Source organism: Letharia columbiana (assembly GCF_014066305.1).
Source record: "Letharia columbiana isolate WasteWater2 chromosome Unknown Sc0000000_s0, whole genome shotgun sequence".
In the NCBI taxonomy this organism is placed as follows: domain Eukaryota; kingdom Fungi; phylum Ascomycota; class Lecanoromycetes; order Lecanorales; family Parmeliaceae; genus Letharia; species Letharia columbiana.
The window spans coordinates 2,140,499-2,160,949 of record NW_023501036.1 but is presented as its reverse complement, the minus strand read 5'-3'; the positions used below and the strand labels follow the sequence as shown (position 1 = coordinate 2,160,949).

The 20,451-nt window shown below is 51.2% G+C and overlaps 9 protein-coding genes across 9 annotated transcripts; 5 read left to right on the top strand and 4 right to left on the bottom strand.

Moving 5' to 3' along the window:
- Window positions 1–1,466: 1,466 nt before the first annotated feature.
- On the top strand, window positions 1,467–3,603 carry HO173_000619 (uncharacterized protein; the record flags this gene model as incomplete). Its single annotated transcript, XM_037302568.1, has 4 exons — window positions 1,467–1,737; window positions 1,812–1,891; window positions 1,941–2,036; window positions 2,095–3,603. 4 exons carry the CDS (start codon window positions 1,467–1,469, stop codon window positions 3,601–3,603), a joined length of 1,956 nt encoding a protein of 651 aa, XP_037171147.1.
- A 768-nt stretch (window positions 3,604–4,371) lies between these two features.
- On the bottom strand, window positions 4,372–4,706 carry HO173_000618 (uncharacterized protein; the record flags this gene model as incomplete). The annotated part of the gene is made up of 2 exons (XM_037302567.1): window positions 4,372–4,498; window positions 4,552–4,706. 2 exons carry the CDS (start codon window positions 4,704–4,706, stop codon window positions 4,372–4,374), a joined length of 282 nt encoding a protein of 93 aa, XP_037171146.1.
- A 2,152-nt stretch (window positions 4,707–6,858) lies between these two features.
- HO173_000617 (uncharacterized protein) lies at window positions 6,859–7,617 on the top strand (the record flags this gene model as incomplete). The annotated part of the gene is made up of 3 exons (XM_037302566.1): window positions 6,859–7,179; window positions 7,362–7,504; window positions 7,560–7,617. 3 exons carry the CDS (start codon window positions 6,859–6,861, stop codon window positions 7,615–7,617), a joined length of 522 nt encoding a protein of 173 aa, XP_037171145.1.
- Window positions 7,618–8,156: 539 nt separating this feature from the next.
- HO173_000616 (uncharacterized protein) lies at window positions 8,157–9,123 on the top strand (the record flags this gene model as incomplete). The annotated part of the gene is made up of 3 exons (XM_037302565.1): window positions 8,157–8,251; window positions 8,461–8,773; window positions 8,914–9,123. The coding sequence occupies 3 exons, from the start codon at window positions 8,157–8,159 to the stop codon at window positions 9,121–9,123; spliced, it is 618 nt and encodes a 205-aa protein (XP_037171144.1).
- A 222-nt stretch (window positions 9,124–9,345) lies between these two features.
- HO173_000615 (uncharacterized protein) lies at window positions 9,346–10,319 on the bottom strand (the record flags this gene model as incomplete). The annotated part of the gene is made up of 2 exons (XM_037302564.1): window positions 9,346–10,202; window positions 10,307–10,319. 2 exons carry the CDS (start codon window positions 10,317–10,319, stop codon window positions 9,346–9,348), a joined length of 870 nt encoding a protein of 289 aa, XP_037171143.1.
- A 626-nt stretch (window positions 10,320–10,945) lies between these two features.
- Window positions 10,946–11,573, bottom strand: HO173_000614 (uncharacterized protein; the record flags this gene model as incomplete). Its single annotated transcript, XM_037302563.1, has 2 exons — window positions 10,946–11,113; window positions 11,232–11,573. 2 exons carry the CDS (start codon window positions 11,571–11,573, stop codon window positions 10,946–10,948), a joined length of 510 nt encoding a protein of 169 aa, XP_037171142.1.
- A 1,805-nt stretch (window positions 11,574–13,378) lies between these two features.
- HO173_000613 (uncharacterized protein) lies at window positions 13,379–14,550 on the top strand (the record flags this gene model as incomplete). The annotated part of the gene is made up of 2 exons (XM_037302562.1): window positions 13,379–13,709; window positions 13,775–14,550. 2 exons carry the CDS (start codon window positions 13,379–13,381, stop codon window positions 14,548–14,550), a joined length of 1,107 nt encoding a protein of 368 aa, XP_037171141.1.
- Window positions 14,551–16,510: 1,960 nt separating this feature from the next.
- HO173_000612 (uncharacterized protein) lies at window positions 16,511–16,705 on the top strand (the record flags this gene model as incomplete). The annotated part of the gene is made up of 1 exon (XM_037302561.1): window positions 16,511–16,705. The coding sequence occupies one exon, from the start codon at window positions 16,511–16,513 to the stop codon at window positions 16,703–16,705; it is 195 nt and encodes a 64-aa protein (XP_037171140.1).
- Window positions 16,706–18,002: 1,297 nt separating this feature from the next.
- On the bottom strand, window positions 18,003–18,758 carry HO173_000611 (uncharacterized protein; the record flags this gene model as incomplete). The annotated part of the gene is made up of 1 exon (XM_037302560.1): window positions 18,003–18,758. One exon carries the CDS (start codon window positions 18,756–18,758, stop codon window positions 18,003–18,005), a length of 756 nt encoding a protein of 251 aa, XP_037171139.1.
- Window positions 18,759–20,451: the final 1,693 nt, after the last annotated feature.

The following is a 20,451-nucleotide window of genomic DNA, read 5'->3' as shown; positions in this document are numbered from 1 at the left end:
ATAGAGCGAGTATAAGATAGTCGCCCGAAAGTCCAACCCGCCAAGACTGCCAGACCGAAACGCCCCACAAAGGGTACCACACAGTTCTTCAAAATCGCACCAGCCTAGCCAGGTTCGGGGCTTACTCCCTATCAAGGTAAAAGAAGTCTAAGCCCATCAGCGAAAGATATTTTAGGCTTCCAAGGGCCGCTTGAAAAGGGTAGGGACAGTCGGGAGGACTTCGGCAGATAGACGGGTCCAGACCATTTACATGAAAACTTTACCCAACTCGATAGGCTATGATATTGATTCAGGTTATCAGTCTGTATATTATCGATAAGTCAACTCGCCATGAATTGCCCAACCATAATGAAATGTACTCCACCCACCTTGGATGCTCTGATGTGCGGCCTGACCCCATAGCCGGGAGCACGATAGGGAGACGACATTGACAGTCCAGGCAAGTACGACAGGTCGCTGCAATCAAATGGTTGGCATCTTCCGTTTGCCCTGATAGTCAATAAACCCGATCGATGACACAACCCGACCGATGACGGAAGCATTCTGTGCTATTGTTATCATCGAGTTCCCTGTGCTTCGTGCGTTCATTACACCATCAATCGCTCCTGAAGAATTGGGACGCACGAGTCTACGAGACAACATGAGCCAGACCAAAGTAGATGCAGAAGTATGGCCGATTGGCGAGATTGGCGTCTCTTTACAGGCTGATTTGCCGTGTTCCGACGGCGAGGTGCATACAGCTTATCTACTCTGGGCAAGTCACAGTCTTCACACCAATGAGCGGGTAAGGCACACAGCATATCGCCACAAACCACACAGCTAGAGTCTGATTCAGGAAACACGGAACCTCGGGCAGACGGCGTTAGGACGACCTACATACCCACGGGCTGATCTTAGTGTCATGATGTTGACGCTATTTCGGGTGTGTGATGTGAGATTTGGATTATCTTGCCGTTTGCAATAGTGTACCTTTCCCCTGCAACGTCCCAAATCCCGAAGTTCAGCTCAGACACCACCAGAGGTACACCACACCGCACCATCCATGGGGATAGGACCCGATGCGCGCTTAAGGGAACTCAACAGCTCGTCGCATCCGCAAGCTGAGATCGCGCTATCTTGAAACAAATCTGCAGCGCTCTTTGAGTCAGACTCTAGATTACCACTGTTCTCAACCGGACATGGCCGAAAGGGACTGTCCCACTCTAGCTTAAAAGATTAGAGGGTCCCCCCCCTCTGCGTGAGACACCCACACCCACTCTGAGTAAGCTCCAAGTGGCATGCATCGCTGATTAGTACAATCGGCATTGATGTCCACCATCATCGCTTTTATCAATTCTTTGCCTTGCGTCCCAAACATGGGTCTTCTTATTCTTCGTTCTTCTCACGTCCCCTGCCCAAGCCGGATGTCAGCTGTATAACTTCTTAGCGTCGACCATACCGCATAGCCCTTTTATAACGTGCCGGATATGGAGCGTTTTCGAAGTCATACCCATTTCATCCCATTGAAAGATGATGCCTCTCGCCTTGAATTGCTGCCAATCGAGTCAGAAGTCGGCTCATTCAAATCATCTTCAGTCAAGAATGGCCTAGACAGTGCTGAAGGGCAATCGCAAAACAGGACGCTAGTGGTCAAAGGCTGGCCTCAAACCTCCAAGGCCCTGAGGAAGACGGGCTGGAAAAAAGTAGGATCGCTGGCAATTGATACACTCATTGCCCTGATCCCGCTTTTGTTTATAGGCAAGTCTCAAACAGCGCACAGCACTCGCACCATGAGTCCAACAATAGCCGTCTTCGCTGACTTACAAAAACAGCCGTGAGCCTAGTGGCGATACACATGTCGGGCTCGCCGATATCAACTGATGGAGACAGAGTCAAGGCTGCTACAACTTTAGTGTGTTGGAGCCTGTCAACAACATATATCTTGGCCTGACCTCTCATAGGGCCCTACGTTATTTCCAATTCTCTTCGCTGCCATTGTTGGAAGATCGTTGAGGTCGCTCGCATTGTTTCAAGCTGAGCGAGGAGCAAAGTTGGGTGTAAGTTACTTCAATGAGTTTTCAACGTACACCCTTCGCTAATATGCCGCCGCCCCAGACACTGGAGCAGTTGATGGGTAGTCTGACTATCTTTGGTACTGTCGAATTGCAATTCTTGCTTCGCACCTTCGATTTACTTGGAATCGGTCTCATCGCGCTGTGGGCCTTATCACCGCTGGGAGGCCAGGCTTCCCTCCGACTACTTGGACTGGGGAAACAGCCAACCTCGTCCACTCAAAATGTTTCATATCTCAGCCCCGAATCGGTGTCTATCCTCGCTCAAGGCGCGGATACCATCTCGTCACTCGGTTTTTCCACCAATGCTCTCTACTTATCAGCTCTTTTCACCCCACCAGCTACCCAAGCTTCGGCTGTGGATACCTGGGCGAACGTGAAAATCCCAACAATCGAGAAACTGGAATCCACAAGTAAGAGCGACGCCGACGGGTGGTATCGCGTCTTCCCCGAGAACGCATCATATTCCTCGTTGGTTGGTCTGCCTATCGACGGCATCAGGAAGAGCGGATCGTACCATTTCTATGTGGAGTGTCTCTACATGGCGTTGGATTGCCCAACCGTTACAGACTCCACGCTAGTAAATGGGACATCACGTGGAGGCTTCTCTCTCAATTTTGTCACTGATGATCCGGGAAACCTGCTGCTCTACCCCAATCAGACATCTTATCCCTCGGTCAAACCATGGGGTGTGAATTTCAGCGCTGTTTCTAACATTGAGTCTGATGACTCATTCATCACCAATTGCACTTTGACGCGTTCGAGCGTTGAATCAAACATAACATGCGATGATGGCTCTTGCAGCGTCACACAGATTCGCCGATCAATATTTGATCAGCGTCCGCCCGGCTACACGCCGCTGGTTTACGGAATTGGGGCTGCTGGTTTGGAGACATACTGGCCCATGTCGGGCGGCAGTGGTGAGCACCCTGGTAGTTCAACACCTACAGAATATTTCATCTCGGACCCCACAATGAATTCGCTGTCCACGTCGATAGCAAGCGGCGGCGTTAGTCTCAAAGGATTGTCTGCCGACCTGTTCAGCGAACGGTTTTCCCTCGTCTTCAATACTTATTGGCAATGTAGCCTTGTACCATGGTATCAGACAGGAAATTTCCCGAGCAACGCTTCTGCTCTCAATCATGATTCCTTTGACATCAATTATATGGGAATCTTCAACACAACTACGACTACGGTGACGACCTTTACAGACATATATGTTTGCAACAAGATATGGGCGGCCATCTTGCTCATCGCTTCGACTGTACTCCTGCTATGCGGGATAGGCGGTGCAGTTGCCAAACACATGGCTCGCGGCCCTAAAATCCTAGGGTATGTGAGCACGATGACGAGGGACAATCCGTACATTGACCTGCCGCCCGGAGGCTGTACTTTGGACGGCTTGGAGAGGGCGAGGCTCCTGAAGGATGTGGAAGTCAAGGTGCAGGATGTTTGCGCGGAAGGTGGAGTGGGTCATATCGCCTTGGGAAGTGCCGAGACGTTTGATTCGGGGAAGTTGATCTCGGGTAGACTTTATGCGGGTGCTGCTTGAGCCACTTGAGATTCCTGAGCAAGCGTATATACCCTCGTAAACGTATTGACATTTGCCGCTTCAATTCACTTCATTTCACCCAAAGTGTCCTACTATCTACCCTTACATCATCCATGATCAGCCAGGCAACTACACCAATTGCATGCCCCTCTTGCCTTTCCCCCTGATACAATCAAGGTACTGCTGCTTCGCAATTCGATCATATGCGAACCGACGATCTTTACCGTGCCACCTCTCAAGAGACAACTTACTTGTACTCGCGACACTCCATTCCTATAACGGCCACCAATCACCACTGCTGATCAGCTCGACATTCATGGGGAAGGGGCTTTCAGAGCTCAACCACCACACTTGGATCAGACTTTTCAGATGGCATTGGTGCGATTGGATGGGAGATTTTTCTATGTGGTCTCGGAAGATATTGCATCGGTTCTTGAACGGCAGGTAGATGAGACCTTCTATTGATGGATCGTTCGCGATGTAGTTCATAAGAAATAAGTTGTTAAATGTCTCTAGTAAAGATACTGCTACGCCGGGAATTTTGAGAACTACCGCCGCGATGCTACGACGCTCTCATCTCCTTAAACGGCTGTAGAATGGCCTAATGCGGACGAACGCTTGTATTTTGCAATACCAGCATGTAGTATCGTACTATTGTTCACCTATTGCGCAATTAACTATGCTGGAAAGTTCGCGTACTCATTCCCTAACATCTCACATCTCGCTGGTCTGAAATCTTTCACCAGCCCGCTTTATGTTTAAGATGCTTTATGAGAAGTCGCGATCCTCTTCAGTAGAGGAAAAAGAATCAGGTGGTCCAAGCAGCCGCTGTTGAACACTTGGGCCATTTGCCGCTTGGAACTCGTTGAATTTGATTCTTCGGACATCATCTCGACTAGATGAAAGTTAGCTAGTCGGGTTCAGCCAGTAGTATAGAAAGAGACTTACCTTCTCTCGAGTATACCAGACACATGAAGTCTATCCAAATCCCAGAAAACATAGCCCCAATCCCTCAAACCCTTCAGAGCGCTGTCTTGGAGTTTGAGAAGGTGGCGCACGAGGATGAGCCCATTGCCAAGCGTCAGGAATATCCAGCTCGACATCCGGGTTGATTTCGTACACGAAAGGTGGATCTGTCTTCGCCAACAAAGGTATATCTCCCCGGGCAGGATTGGGCCCCAACAAGTTCGAGAGCCCTCGTGATGAATTGTGTCTCCAAGTGTCGGACGATGTCGCGGTGAATGTCGTCGAATAAACAAATTGTTCTGCTTCCTCACCAGTCGATTCAAAGATTCGGCGGATGTAAGCTAGTCCGAGTGACATCAGATGTTCTAGGTGATCATTCTGGTAAGCTTTCCCGTTATTGGTGTAAAGGTACACTCCGGATGCCCATTCAGCGGCCTCGACATCACCATCTTGGTCAAAGTCGAAAGTTTCGGGTGGAAGAGTATCAACCGCTTTGTCCTCAAGTCCGACTGCAAATACCACGCAGTCGACGATACAGATAGTCTCGAATGCAATTGATCTCAGTGACCTGAAAATCTGGGAACCTCTTGAAGAAAGAGGCTCGCCTGCTCTGCTGGAGTCAGAGACGGATCGGAAAGGACATTCTCGAAGATCATGGTCAAGTTCTGAGGAACACCGTGCGAAAAGGTATCTGTAGAGTTTCGAAGCGACAAAACGCCTCTCTGAAGCCTCCCAGTCTCGGAGCTTGAAAGTTGGGAGTATGAGACAGGGTTTTCTGGCCAGTATTCCGGCAAGACTTCGAGGTCTAGAGATCGACCCAGCCCCTCCATTATGGGCAGAGTGTTTCGGGCATAGTCCTCGATGAAGAACCTGACATTGCTAACAAGCTTGCACAGTGCCACTGAAATAGATATGGGAATGGACGTTGCTTCTTGCAGCTCGTTTGGATAGGTTTTGCACAATTCCATGACAGTGTCTCGTGATAAAGGCTGCTCGAGCTGCGATATCTTGGCGAAAAATAAGGGCGTCTGAGGCCACGGCCGGATGGAACTGTCGAAGTGCCACGGCTGACAGAATGGTGTCCTTGTTATGTAGATAGACTTGGTAAAGACGAGGTGATGCTTGAATGAGAGCGTGAAGATCGTCAGGAGTATCGGCGTTGAACAAGATTTGTAGTTGAAGCTCTGGCGCGAGCGATTCTAGCGCACTATTTCTCGCCATGGCAGCAGACTGATTCTTTCAAGGATAGGTGTCGAGCTGTGATAGGGGAAAGAGAAGATAGGCGTTGTTTTCGAGGATGTTGTAAGCAGGCTTCTGGGCAAGAGAGAGAGATTACAAGTCTGCGCTGGGTTGAGTATAGATATGATGAAGGTCCCCTGGGGCAGGGTGTTGTTAAGTCAGGGAGTGAAGGGAACCTGGCAGTGGCGAGTCGCAATAGGCCGTCAAAACAAAGACCGCTGAACAATCAGAGCTGGGGCGCTTCCAGATCTCTTTGTGTCTTCAGCTTTGTGCATAACAACACTTTTCCACAGCTAGCCCTACTTTGCCTCTAAGACATACAAAGAACAATCAATGAGAAGTGCCAAAATGCGAGTAGGACAGTTCGATGATGCTACAGAGGAAAGAGCGACTATATGATCTGACACGCTAAGGCGCGTCACGTGACCCCGGATCTAGACCCTTGAAAAAAGAGAAGGCTAGCACGAGCAGTTTAAGCGGCTGCTTGACAGTGTGATTTCACGCTACAGTTCATCGTCCTCAGCATTCGACCAATGACGCATCTTTGAAAAATTGCCTCGGAATACCGCGGGGTGATATTGATATAATGGCGTTTAAGGTGTACCAGTTTCCAAGGTTCTTAATAGCCATACACTACGCGGTATTGGTCAGTAGAAGCGCACATTTGTACAAACGGCGATTTCAGATAGGATGTCTTGGGGGAGGTGGGGAGAGGGTACAACAGCAGGCTTGGACCAGAGACATCATTGCTCAGAATTGTTCAGCATTGAAAGAGTAGATTTCATTGTGCACATGGTGTTAGTGAGCAATAATACTCGCATTTCATTGTGACCAAGTACAATCCAGTGTGCCAGAATGTGTTGGTGAGCGACAACACTCGCATTTCATCGTGACTCGACTTCCTACAAGAAACCCTTTGTCTTTTCTCCCGTCCTTTCCCCTATATAACGTCTTCTTCTGTCCTTGGCACTACAATCTCATTCTAGTCAACTTGCCAGAACACAGGCACAGCCAGAAGCACACGGACCCATCTTTTTCCTTGCCCTCAAGATGGATGCTGATGGCTACGCAATACAAGGCCGGAGACGAGGAGGTACAAACCGAGAACCGGTGCGCGATCGAGACCAAGAGTCTTTCCTCAGAGAGGTTCCAAGGTATGCAGGTACATCCGAGAACTACGACAGAGCTCATGCTCAACGCTACGGCCGAGAGGAGGGGTTGGGACCCGACGGTAAGCACAACCATGGATCATATCAATTCCCTCGTGGTACCGACAGACAGAAGCTGCATAGCCAATACAGTGCCAGCACAAAGGGAAGAGACGCTGCACGCGGCGCATACCAAAAGGGTCTCGGTGCCGCTCAAGACGGAGTACGAAAACATGGACGAAGAAGAGCAAAGAATACTACACCCAGAACACGGGTGGTTTGCCTCCGCATCAGCACGAACGTTTAGATCCTCGTGCGCAGGAATATAGGGACAAAAGCTACAAGTAAGCCGCGTGCTATGTTAAATCTTGAAGAAGTACTGACCTAGACACAGCAATGCAACAGGCCGAGAAAACTTTCAACGAGCGCATCCTCACGGCTACCATAGCATGCAGGACCAACAAGACCATCACCGACTATGCAGACAATGCTTATGGCGAGTACGAGTATGCTAGGGACCAGCAAACGCATCATGAGAGGTATCGATCGTAAGTTTCGAGCCCCCCCCCAAACTCTGACCTGTGGAAACTGACCGAAATATAGGTACTCAAACGTCGATGAGAGAAGAGACCAGTGGGGAAGGCCGGTGTCTCATCGTTAACACTGCTAATCCCCCGGGAGGAGCGTTGAAGGTTCAGCCAACTTCTGGGATCCTAGGATGGTAGAGGTGAGTCCTCAAGCATCACGAACTAGGACTCATCTTCAGATATGCGCCCATCTTGTCATGTTGTCGTTAGCACTTCCATTTTGAGTACATGGGACTTTTTAAATCGAGCGGATCATGCGAAGCAAGTTCATAAGAATGTAGAAAGAAGGAATAATAATAATGAAGACTCGAAAATTGTTAGCACTGCTAAGGAATGACTGCTTGAAACGAAAAGGTGACAAGGTAAGCAATCTCGCAAATCTAGGTGCGAGATTGCTCGTCTGTAGACTTGTTCATCAAGACGGCACAGACCAATCAAAACCTCAGAACTGACTTTAAGCAGCATCTGTTTCTTTCGTTTGTAGAAAAGAGTCGATCGAATCAATGCAAAAAACCGTGTCTGAACCGTAGAGAAGCGTCTTTTCGGCTCCAGCGGCAAGGGAGACCAAGACTCGCTGAGCATTTAAATCGTGGTCACAAAAAGACGTCATGGCATGAGCAAATTTCGTGTCGGTTCTGCTTGGCTTCCTGTTGCTTTCCGTAACTTCCACCCTGTGCTCGACTTCCAACGTCTTCTAGTCTCTGCTTGGTTTGTCTCTTCCAGACTCTGCTCTATGGTCAGTACTTTTTTACACCAATGTGAATATCACAGAACCTCTCTCGGTGCGCCTATCCTCTCATCCCATCCATCACAACAAGAAGCCCATCCATCATCACTTCACCAACGAAGATAGACCTTTCCTGGTCTACTATGTCAACTTCTGCCGGAACAACGACGCAGTACTTACGAAAATCAAGGACCACTTTGGACCTACCAACCCTCCAGCCCTCAACCTGCTCATGCACCGGCGTCAAATCACACATAGCCAGCCAAGATACCAGCGTCCATCACTCCCGCGTTGCTGACACCTCCGACACCTTCCACGAAGCATGCTTTGATTCCGCCCGTACTCCAGATCCGAAAATTCCTCAGTGTCCAAATGCGATCAGTCCGTGCATTCCGGTGCCAATCCGCGCGAGCGAAAGCCTTCCGCGACCACTGTCGGCCGTCCTTATCAGGCGAGATCCGAACTGCGGCGGCAGTGCTCGCAAATCAGTAGCTGCTCTGCCTGTGGACCCCACATAGGAGGTTACCAAGTCGCGGGCAATAGACGTCTTTGAGTTCCAGCTCCAGCTCCGATTCCGGTTGCGATTCCAACTGCGCACCAAGGCGTCGCCACGTCGTCTAACACTAGAGAGACATCCTCCCAGGGCACAGGTCCAGGGAGGGGTAAGGCGGTAGTCCGGGCAGGAGCGAATGAAGCTTCGGGAAGAGCGGTGCTGGGGCAGCAAGCTGGGACATTGGAGATGTTGCGAGCGGAGGCGGACATGAAGGGTAATGGGAAGCAAATTGAGCTGGGAATAGAGGAAGGGAAGAAGGCCGGTGATGCCAGCGGGAGATTGTTAAAACGACCGTCATGATGTACAGAACAATGTGTGATAGGACTGGCGTTTGAATCTTCCTTTGGAAGAGATGAGATTGTGAATGCAGAACAGATCACAGGGGGCTAGCCCACAGCGATGACGATAGATACGAAACCCTTCTACCAAACTCCATCGACGGACCTGACTGGATGCCTACCAGTTCGATTGACCAATTTTATCTCCTGCGAAAGCTCCTCTTGTTGTCCAACGACGGGGGTATCAGACCAATGCAGCGAAAGAAAGAACACGGGGCTCCGGGCACTTCGTACGGCGTTTCAATTTCTTCATCACCCGACCAACCCTTAGCAGCCGGATACCAAGCCAGCTCACCCCCTTCCCACCGTCAGAACTTCCCACCCTCCCCTTCCCCTCCGGCCCCTTCTGCCAACCCCCTGCTTCGCCTTCTAGACCTTCAGGCCTCCCCTCTTTCAAACCTACGTCGCTATCCCTCCATACTTCCGCCATGTGGTCCCCCATCGGCCCACTTGTAGCGCTCATGCCTGTCTCGTTGTCGGGCTTGAGCTTGGGCCTGCCATCGCTGGAGCCATTCTTGCCTTCGTGTGATTCAGTCGTGATATCACCACCACCACCACCTTCTCCGGTCTTGATATCGCGGGCTGGGTTCAGATCGATCTCTTTCGCTTCTTCGATCTGAGAGGGTGCGGCGATGTGATGCTGGGAAGCCGGGAGGCCGGAAGACAGAGGGGCGGTAGTTGTTGCGGGTGGAGGATCGGGCATCAAGGAGACCGCTGTTGCGGGTGTAAGTTCTGCTGCGGGATGCGGTGGTGGATGATGGAGGCGCTCTTCTGGATAGGATAAGGTCAGCTGCGGCTGTCTGTCTGCCAACGAGGCCCTTTGGACCCAAGTCGTACCGTTTTCGATAGCATCCTCGGCTTCCGTGACGCTCCTGTTGCTCGTCGCTGGAGCTTCTACCGGCGAAGCGGCGACCGCTGTTGCGGTCTGGATATGGGCATTGGAGCTAGGTGGAGGCTCCGGCTGCGTCGGCTGCTTCTTCTTTTTGCGGCGGCCGAAGAGGCTGCGGAGGCCTCGTTTGACTTGGGCTAAGGCATCTAGTGCTGTGAGTGAGGAGTAATGCTTAGCATGTGATTTGTAGAATGGATGCTGGGATTATTGGCTGGGTTGTTGGCCGGGGTGTTGGCGGCATGGGTGCTCTGCTTACGGACGCCGGGCATCTTGATGACATCCACCTCTCACGTCCTGAATGTCGGAGGACTGAACTAAGTCCTGATGAATTCATTTTCGAAAGAGAAAAGTGGACTTGGCTACAAATATGTGTAAGGTAGAATTGTTTGATTGTATTGCTAAGATTGGGAGGAGGTGGGCTGTGTGAAATCGCGAATGCAGAAGCATCTATTTTTATCGTCTGAGCTTCTGAAACCTTGCAGCCTCGTCCAGTCAATGAAGCGTTTGACGTTCTCACACCGCTACTATGAATCTGTTCCCCGCAAGTATGTGAAACGCTTATGCATCCTTATGCCCGAGGGCCCCTAGCCGTTCAGTGCATAGCCCAAAGCCCAAGCCCAAGCCAAAGCCCAAGCGTGCAATTTCATTTAAGCCATCGCCTCTCCATCATGCATCTTGCCGACAATGTCCGACTGTATCCACGTGCAGATTATTGCCGAAAATGAGAGGCCAGGGTACTGTCGTATTCCGTATCACGGTCATGGCAGGAGTATAGTGTTGAGATTGGGCATGCAAACAGAGTCGTATCCTGAGAGGCCGAATCGAACAGGAGACTCGTTACCAACATGACAACATCGCCCATGCTTAGAACTAGGTGTTTGTCTTGCTTCACTTTTCAAGCGACCTTGCTCCCCTTGCTCGGACTAGAGCCTCCACTTGACCTCTTCCTATCGCTCTTGGTATCAGAGCTGCTGCTCGAGTTCTCTGCTCCACCCTCTGTTTCTCCTCGTTGCTTGCTGACTTCTGGGTTCGCGGGACTGACATCAAGAGGATTGTTCGTATCCTGCGGGGATGATGCGTTAGCACTCGAACTCGGAGAATTGTAGTGTGTGCAGAGTATTCCAAAGCTGTCGAAGAGCCTAAAGACGACCACCCCGCATATGTGGACTAGATATGCTCACCGTGCCCTTTCCTGTGCCCTCCCCAGCTTTGTCCTTCTGTTCCTGAGGGTCTGTGATATCGGGATCGAAAGCTGCATCCTCCTGCCTAGCCCCCTCATCGTCCGTTGCGCTCTTACTGTACTCCGTCGCCTCCGTGTTGATGCTGTCCTTATCCTGAGAGTCCTTCCTGGGCAAAGCGAAGGAGAGCGTTTGAGAGAATTGGCGGTGGATTGGAACTCTGAGTAGTGGCTCTGGAGAACGCACTTGCTGCTTTATGGTAGAAATTCGCATGTGCGAAGGAGCTCGTAGGCGGCAGGGGCGCGCCATGATGGACAAGAATGCTTTGGAGGTTGAAGAGATCATGGCTGCCAGGGTGAGATTTATGTTGTAGGGGAGTGGTGGGTCTCCGCTGAGAAGTTCGGACAAGCCTCCTGCAAGGCTGCGGGTTGGGCGAATGGTGGGGTTATGATTGGGCGTGGAAGTGGGGGGGGGGTTGCTGAGTTGTCTCCGTCACGAGGCTGGCAGCGAATGAAATTCTCAATGAATTTTCTTTTGGCCGAGATTACTGACAGAGGAGGGCGTAAGATTGGTTTGATAGGAAGTTAAGATGCTCCTTCCCATACGTCACTATTGACGCTAAATTAGCCGCATAGCATACTTTACACTACTCTATACACAAATTCAATCAAGCGACAGCACACCAATGATATGTTCTACTTTAGACCGCTCTCACGCCGTTACGCCAGCTTCCACTATCCGAGCTGTTAGCATTAAACGCGCTTCAACAGCCTAGAAGTGGTATAATACTTTATTTAATGAGCCTCCCGTCTTCTATAAAGCTACCGACGCTACTTGTAGCATCGACCGTCTCGGGCGACAGCCACAGAGAAGATCCCTTCAAATTGCTTCCACAACTCGCTTCAAGGAGAGCAAGGTGCACGAATCCACCTACGCCACCTTGTGGATCAATATGACCTCGAGTGTCTAAGTGACCTTTGCGACAGTCTAAACGTTGGCTGTGGATCCAGTGTTTGCTAGCAATCCTCCAGTCTTCGCCTTGTATCTGTCCTATATTCTGCCGATGCCCAGAATATCCAGTTCTCAGATTCCGTCATTTCACTATGTAACTTGCGTCGTGTTTGATGTTTCGATCCTTACTGATTTAAGCATGTATTTCTGGTTTTGGCCTCAAATGTATTCACTGTCCCGCCCTCGATCCTTGGCTCTCCTTGAAATGCCCCACAATGTTTTCACAGAGTAAGGGTCTTGCTTTTGTGCGTTACATTACTAACAGCGTACTGTCCCTTAGAAGGCCCAGTCAGCGCAGTGGTGAAGGAGTGACCATGAATCTTTCCGGCGACCGGAGAGTGTCCGTCTGACCTTCGTTCCCCCCCCCAATCTTTGTGACACAGGCTTATGCTATGATTGCGTATAACGAATAGCGAAGAATGGCGATAAACTGCTCCTAACAGGTCTCTTTTCCTACCCTCCGCACTGGCTGACAGTCCTTTTGCTCTTTTGAAATAGGTACTGCATGAGACAAACGGGGGTGTGGAGTTCAAGTCTGGGTTCAAGTGCGCTTTTAGCCTTTTCTAGGCGTGCGCTCCCTGGTTCATTACATCTTGAACTTCAGACTCTGGAGCATGAAAGGTTTTTCAGATTCTTTGCCATTTTGACATAACTTGTGCATTTATGCGAAGACCTCTGTCTCTCAGGTTACAACAGGATACTCACACGTTGCACAATTGACATGCCGCGTCATCTATCTCAGAAGCGTTACTTGTTCTAGTCACTTGACACAATTCCGAGAAAGGTCCCTTGAGCTTCCTGATCGATGAGGCGATCGGCTATCTGCAAACATGCGACCAACGGCAACAATCATCCGTGGTCTTGGCGCACCAACTCTTTCCCAGCTCAACCCTCGGTTCAGCCAAGCAAGTGACGCGGAAGCTTGTGTGGGATGAAAGTTTGTCAAGCTTTAGAGCATATTTGAGAGCATTCCTACCCAACATGTTTGATCACTTCGGCATGAGGTATTGCTCGCCCAGGACAAGGCCCCGTCCCCCATTTTTAACATCTCCTGTACATACATGCAGTCGCAGAATGTTCTTCTTAATTTCTGGTTTTACAATCTGTTCGTCTTACAATTCATCATCATTCTACTGATCATGGCCCACAGAAATGGTCACTCGGATAGGCCAGCGAGATCTCATCCGTCAAAAGGTCTCGTGGGCTTCGTCATTGTTTGCGCTCTCTTGTCTTTAATATGGTTCAACGCTGGCAGCGAAGGGCAGTTGCGCAAGACTTATAGTTCTCTGTCTAACGAAGCAGAGAAACCTGCTTCATTTTCTACAACAGCCTCGGCCGGCAGCGAGCAGCAAACTGTTGATGCCCAACTACACAATGTCACAAGTCCTTCAATGAACGTTTCCTTACCAGCGCCATTCCCTACGCTTTCACCCCCGGATAATGAAGAGTACATGGCAATCTGTATGGCAGGTCAGTGCCTATAGTTCTATTGCACACCTCAATCCAGTCCAGCAGAGTACTAAACCGTGTCGCAGTGAAGAACCAATCCAGAGATCTCCCCGAATTCTTCACCCACTACTATTTCCACCATGGCATTCGCCGCTTCTATATTTTTGACGACGGCACCGAACCCCCGCTCTCTAGCGTAACCTATCCCATTCCCTCCTCCGCTATCACCTGGGTCTACTTTCAACCTCATCTCCACTCAGATCAGCTAGACGACCGAAAAGGGATTCAAGAACAATACTATAGCGGATGCGTAACAATGTTTGGCGACAGGCACACGTGGATGGGGTTCCTTGATGCGGATGAATTCTTAGAAATGACCGGCGGTGAAACACTTTCGGGATTCCTACACGAGTGGGCACGCAATAATACCGTTGGTGCTGTGGGCGTCAACTGGCTTGTCCACAGCTCCGCCGGCTTACTCACCCGTCCTGCAGAAGGGCCTCGCAAAGCCTTCAACCGCTGCATCGTGGATGATCCCAACAACGACAACCTCAAGGTCAAGACTTTTGTACGTACAGCCCTGTTTGACACCATGTGGAACTGCCACTGCGTCGCCGTATTGAAGAATGGAGCTATCCAAGTCGGAGAGCATGGGGACGTGATTGACAAGTCTTGCGATCGGAAGCCAATCACAAGGGACAGATGGGGCTTACACCACTATGGGACGAAGTCTAGAGAGGAGTTTCTGGAGAAACAGGCGAGGGGGAAGATACGAGGTGGCAAGTCTACGGAGCATTGGTGGAATAAGATTGAGAATGCGGAACAGAGAGATTGTTTGGAGTTGACCAAGTATGTACCATAGTGAGTGGATATGAGCGTCGAATGTATTCAATCGATGTGCTTATGACCCTTGGGTGTAATGGAGACCGGAACAGTGAAGTTGGTGAATTGCGTCTCCACAGAAAACAGAATGTCGGCGTTTTGCGCCAGCTCGCGGGTTTCTAGCGAGTCACTGCCAATCAAAAAAGAAGAAAGAAAGATATTCATGTTCTGAGTGGAGAATGGGATGTAGGTCAAATCCATGGAAGGCGCTGATTGTAACAAATCCGTCAAGCAGGCTATCCACTCCGCTGGTAGCACTCTAACATTTTACTGCGCTCAGGCATAGGTGGTAATTACATTGCCTTAATGTGGATAAGAACTTAACCATCCATTTCCGTTAGCGACGATCTTAATCTCTAAGACTCACACAATCCAGAGCAGCCACCGACCTTACCCCCTTTTTGCGAGCAAACTTCGAAAACTTCGACGGATTTAAATGTCCTTGCCCCCTAACAGATCAAGCTCGTGAAGCCTGCAGCTGGGTCCGTCATCAACCACAACGTATGATTGTCATGCCACAATAAGCCTCAGGCCATCACGACGTCAAATGACAAGTTGCACGCACGCCTGAGCTGAAGGGGTCTGGCACTGCGCTGGGAGCACCGTTTTCAACATCCTCTACGACATATGATGACATTGCCACCGAAAAGTCATCTGGTCCTTTGTATCTGCCCACAGTCGAGAGTGGACCCGAGGAAGTATGTATCGCCTTTTGACCGATTCTCTCCTCTGATATCTTCCCTTATACGTTAAATCCCGTTTCTCCACGCACGGCGTAAGACATTTATCAGGCGTCACAGAATAATCGTTGATGATGATAGCTAGCCAGGTGCCTGCTGTGTAAGATACCGGCAGAGACAACCTCGGGAGACCGTATCTTCCTCGGCCCGCGGTGGACCTAAGTGATTCCCCGTTGGACCGTTCGGCAAGGTGAAGCTTGCTATGAGTTCTCGGCCAGGGTTTTTCCGTTTGGCAAGTTTCAATTGCCGTTGCCTATCCGTTCGTCTCTTTCGTCGTCAACATCGTTAGCAGCTTTCGTGAAAGATACCCGGATGAATCTGTATACGTCCTATTATCACTGAGTGTGTTATTTTGAATCCCTGACTTTGACTCTCACTGTTGCTCCCATACATGGCAGGACTAATTCTTGGGATCGCTACACTGGTTGTTGCTGGCTACCGTAACTCAATATCCGCTCAAGACCGGGTACCGCAGACCGGCTATCGAAAGAGAAGGCGTTGCAAGAGACACGCAGCGTTTACTCGCCCGCTCACTGTGCGAAAAATCTTCGTTGCCTTGGTAAGAACAGATCCACCGTTATGAAGGGGGCCTGTTTTATAGATCTTGATGTTTGGTGCCATACATGCTTTGAAAGAGGACAAGAGGGGCCATCGGCCCGGAAGAGTCGAAAAAACTATTTTTGCGTGAGGGGTCAGAACCAGAGATTCGGTCTTGCAGCGGCTTTCGGGCGCTCTTTTGCAAGTGGTGAGAGGTAACAGAGCTGGTCTTGTTCAAAGTTAGTCAGCGAGCTTTCCGTCCTAAGGTCTGGCGGTCAGAGTGCCAGCAGCAGGCCAAAGGCAGCGGGTGGTGTTTGCACGAGTTGAGCGTGTCGGATTGGTTTTTAGGCAACCCTTCAGGAAAGAGATACGCGTTCTATGCAACAAAACACTTAGCTTCATCCCGTGACCAGGTCAAACTCCCCCACAACTCCTCGACCCCGCCTCAAACATCTCCAAACGCTCCTTCCGCCAGCAAGCCAGCGCCGGGTCACCACGAAAAACTCCATCACGCGACCTTCTCCCGCAAATCAAACATCACCGGCCTCGTCTGCCGGAAACTCTCCCCGCTCCTCCAGCCTCTCCCACCACTTGACCAGCTCCGCGTACTCCTCCTTCCACCTGATGAGTCCGAACCGCGTCTCCCCCCCCCATGTGCCCATCATGCACCCGGCCGCGATATCGGCGACGGTCAACTCGTTCGCCGATGATGAAGTCGCCGTCGCCCGCTCTCACGAAGGCGTCGGTGGCTTTGATGGCGCCGTGGACTTTGCGCAGCTGCCGGGCGAGCCATTCGGGGGATTGGCGGGTCGCCGCGGGAGGTTTCGAAGAATGCGAGGCCCCTGTTTTTTTGTGTAAAGCTCGTTCGTCAGTCGAGCGCGTATGGGTACGTTGAGCAATGCAAACGGATAGTTGAACTAACAAACAATCGAATATACAATCGGGACTGAATTAAGAAAGATTTAACGAATAAACGAATGAACAAACCCCCCCTACACCCTACACACCAGCGCATCACCACCACCTGCACCCGCCTCGCCCTGCAACGCCCCCTCCACCCCCTCCGGCATCAACCGCGGCCCCCTCCCCGCCCACTTCCGCACAATGTACTCCTGGATGTACCACGACTCGTAGATCGGCGGCCGGCCGTGCGTCGAAGAGCAGGATCGGCGGCTTCTCCAGCGGGTTGGTGCCGCGGGGGTCTCGGTGCCGCTCGCCCGGGGGATCTCGGCGCGGAGGGCGGAGGGGATGGCTTTCTCGAGGGGGGGGTGCGGTTCTTGCGCGCGTAGGGGGAGGGGGGGGGCGGAGATGAGGGTTAGCATTTTTACTTTGCGTTGGCGTGAAGGGGGGGGAGGGTTGGGCGTTGGGTGAGGGGGGTTACGGTTGTGGATGTGGGGGACGGTGGGATTGGAGAGGATGGGGAGAATTAGATAAATGGTGAATGTAAAGTGATGTATGGAAGAATTCCTTATCACTGTTGATCAGATGCTTATCGGACGCTATGTAGTAGCCACATTGTGGGGGCAGTGTCCGCGGATGGATCTCCGGGTCATGATCCATCGATGTCCAATCACTGTTTCCCCACAGTAGTGTTGACGACAAGGGTCTCTTTGCCGATCGAGGGGAAGTTGCAAATGGTGCGGTACTTTCGCGCTAAGCGGCCTTGGGTCAAGAAGTTTCCGAAGCGACTTTGGCTCAAAAGACGCGAGGAGAGTATGAAAGAATGACATTGAGAACGCGTTCTGTTTAAGGGTAAGGACTGTGAGTCAAGAGTGTGAAACTCTGAGGAGCACGATATGTACACAAAGACAGAGTGAAAACAAGAAACAACCAATGCCCAAAGCGCTGATGGGTATCCTGCACAAGAAGCGCCCCTTATGTCCAGCATGTCCCATATGTGCAGCAAATATCAAACAAGACCGTGCGAACAGCGCCGAATGTGCAATGCAAGATCAATAGACTCCAACGCTATGCTTCAAAGACAGAGACAGTGGATCGCAAACCCAAGACGACGTGCGCCGACGCTATGCTCGAAAAGGAGGAAGAGATCGCGAATCCAAAAAGAACCCATACTCCAGCGCTATGCGGCAGAATCCGTGGAGAAAATAGCACACCCAGTCCCCATCGAATAGACGCTCACTGAGTAAGAACCAGCTTACTCTTCCTTGCTCCACCTCCGCCCGAGAAGGCTCCGCTTGCTGCCGGAAGCGCAAGGAGCGCAAGGTTGGGCTCGGTTCGGCTCGTTGCTGCCCCCCTTCCCACTACCCTCCCTGCCCGTAGAGCCGCACGCGGTGCCAACACAGCACTGTATGGAGCCCGTAGCCGGTCCCACCGTCGCACCGTCATCGTAAGGGTAGGTGTAGGCGGAGCCCGAGCAGGGTGCGAAGAAGGGGTCCGGTGGTGAACACGCGTTGCACCACGGCCAAGCGGTCGCGGAGTTTGGGTAGCTGCCCGGGTCTCTGGATCCGCCGGGGCCGGTGGGGTTTACGCAGACGCCGTCCTGCACGGCGCTGGGGCACGGGGTGCCGGAGCCGAAAAGGTCGATGGCGCAGCCGGTGGAGGCGCCGTTGGCGGAACAGACGACGGGGAGGGTGTAGCCGAGGATGTAGCTGATGTCGAAGTAGCCGGACGGGTTGGTTTCGAGAATCGTGCCGTCGGCGTGGGGGTGGCCGTTGGCGCCCATGTAGGATATGCCGACTTGGCCGGCGAAGCCGGAGCCGAGGTCTGTGCAGCCGGTTGCGGGGCCGGTGCTGGCGCCGTTGTTGAAGGTGTAGTAGGCGCCCTCGGCGTTGCCGGACCATGTGATGGATAGGCCGTCGGATTGCCCGTCGCATGCTCCGTTGGGGATGGCGAGGACGCTGAGGGGAGCTGCAAGGAGGGGCAATAGTGCCACGAGCTGATGGACCTGCATCGTGTTGGTGGTAATGGTGGAGTTGGTGTAAATTGAAAGATAAGGAATGTGAGAAGGTGTGTTGGTGGTGGTGATTGTAGACTGTTGAATGAGAGTAGAATGCGTGAACGAGACAACCAGTGTCGGGGATTTAGCAGTATATACGAGAGAAGACAAAGAGAATGATGCTGGAAGGTGAAGAAGATGCTGTTTGGGATAAGCTGTGACAGTGGATTGCGACGGGGTATATATACACGGACCGACCTTACTTCGATGGTTCAAAGGGTGTTATGCTACCTGATTCCTACAGGCAGCGTAGATGCGTTTCAACATTCTTAGGCACCATAGGTGAGAAGCAGTGCAACAGGACCCTATGTTCCTGAAGCTTCCTGACTGCCATTACAGTGGTATCAAGTGGTGGGCGCCTTGACTGAGTCTTGTGGCTTACTGACCTTAGCCATCGTGGATGCGTTTCATCTTTGTTAGGCTTCAGAGGTGAAAGCAGCGCAAGATGGTCGCGTGCTCCTGAGTCTTCCTTGCGGGGACGGTAATAGTATGAGGGGCTGGATGCTTCAAGGTGGCCATGAGGCTTCTCGATCTTAGCTGTTGTGGATTGTGTTTCACAGGTTGTGTTGAGGTAAGCAGGAAGCAGTGGTTTAGGAATTACCATACTGAAATTTGCTGGTGGAGTCCTATTGGATTATGACTCCTCGGGCGTAGCCCGGACAGTAAGATGATCCGGTGAAATGAAACAAATCCCCAAGGATCCGTTACCCGAAGAGCCTCAACTGACAGCAACTTTCTCTTCGGCGTCAAGAGTGAAATCTGAAAAGAAGTAGAACGCTTCGCTGAATTCCTGTGTTCTCCGTGATCAGTAACGATACAACGGCGCTGAACGAGCTTCTTCTAGTGCCAAATGATGTATGCGCCAGTCACGCTCTTTCCCGTTGGGTCGAACATACTCAAGCCATAGGCCTACACTTAAGTTCGATGTTCCATTTTTAGGGAGTGGTCACCTACCTAGTACTGCGCACAGAGAAGGCGAAAGGAGATCCATCCGCTGTGTTTGAAGGTATTCACAGCTCAAAAACGAGAGAGTCACTTGACCAGGAATCATTGGAGGCTGTGTTGTCGAACTAGATATAGGCCCAAAGGTGTGAGGCCTTGTGTGGACGTTCTTAATATTGATCTAGATATCGGAAGGATCCGTGACAGATTAGCTATGATTGTACCTGCATGGACGGCTTTGCCCTGCATAAGATAGTGGCACAAGCTCGTTGAAAGTTATTCCAAGATCTCGAAGCGGTTTTTGTCCACGCGCGCCACACGCCACGCAGCTCTAGAATCCTGCAGGATCCGACAGCGACGGTGTCATCCTTCGCACAAGCCAGAGCCTCGTCAGGCTTCCTATATTGGGCCTGAGCTGGATGAGACATGAATCACATGCCTGGGAATGGTCCTTCTGAGTCTCGATATTCTCAGAAGGCAACAGCTTACTCTCTGTTTTTCTGGTCTTTGGGCTTATTGTATCGTACCCATGTAAGAGAAAGCTCTCATGGTGGAGGCTTCACAGCGACACACGACAGCGAGTCGACAGTTTCGATAAAGATCAGAAGAACTCCGTTCGAATCTTCGATGAGTTGATATCGTCATGGCCAAATCGCTGTCGTGATGGACAATGATGGAGATAAAAACTTCAATTGCTGAGAATTGC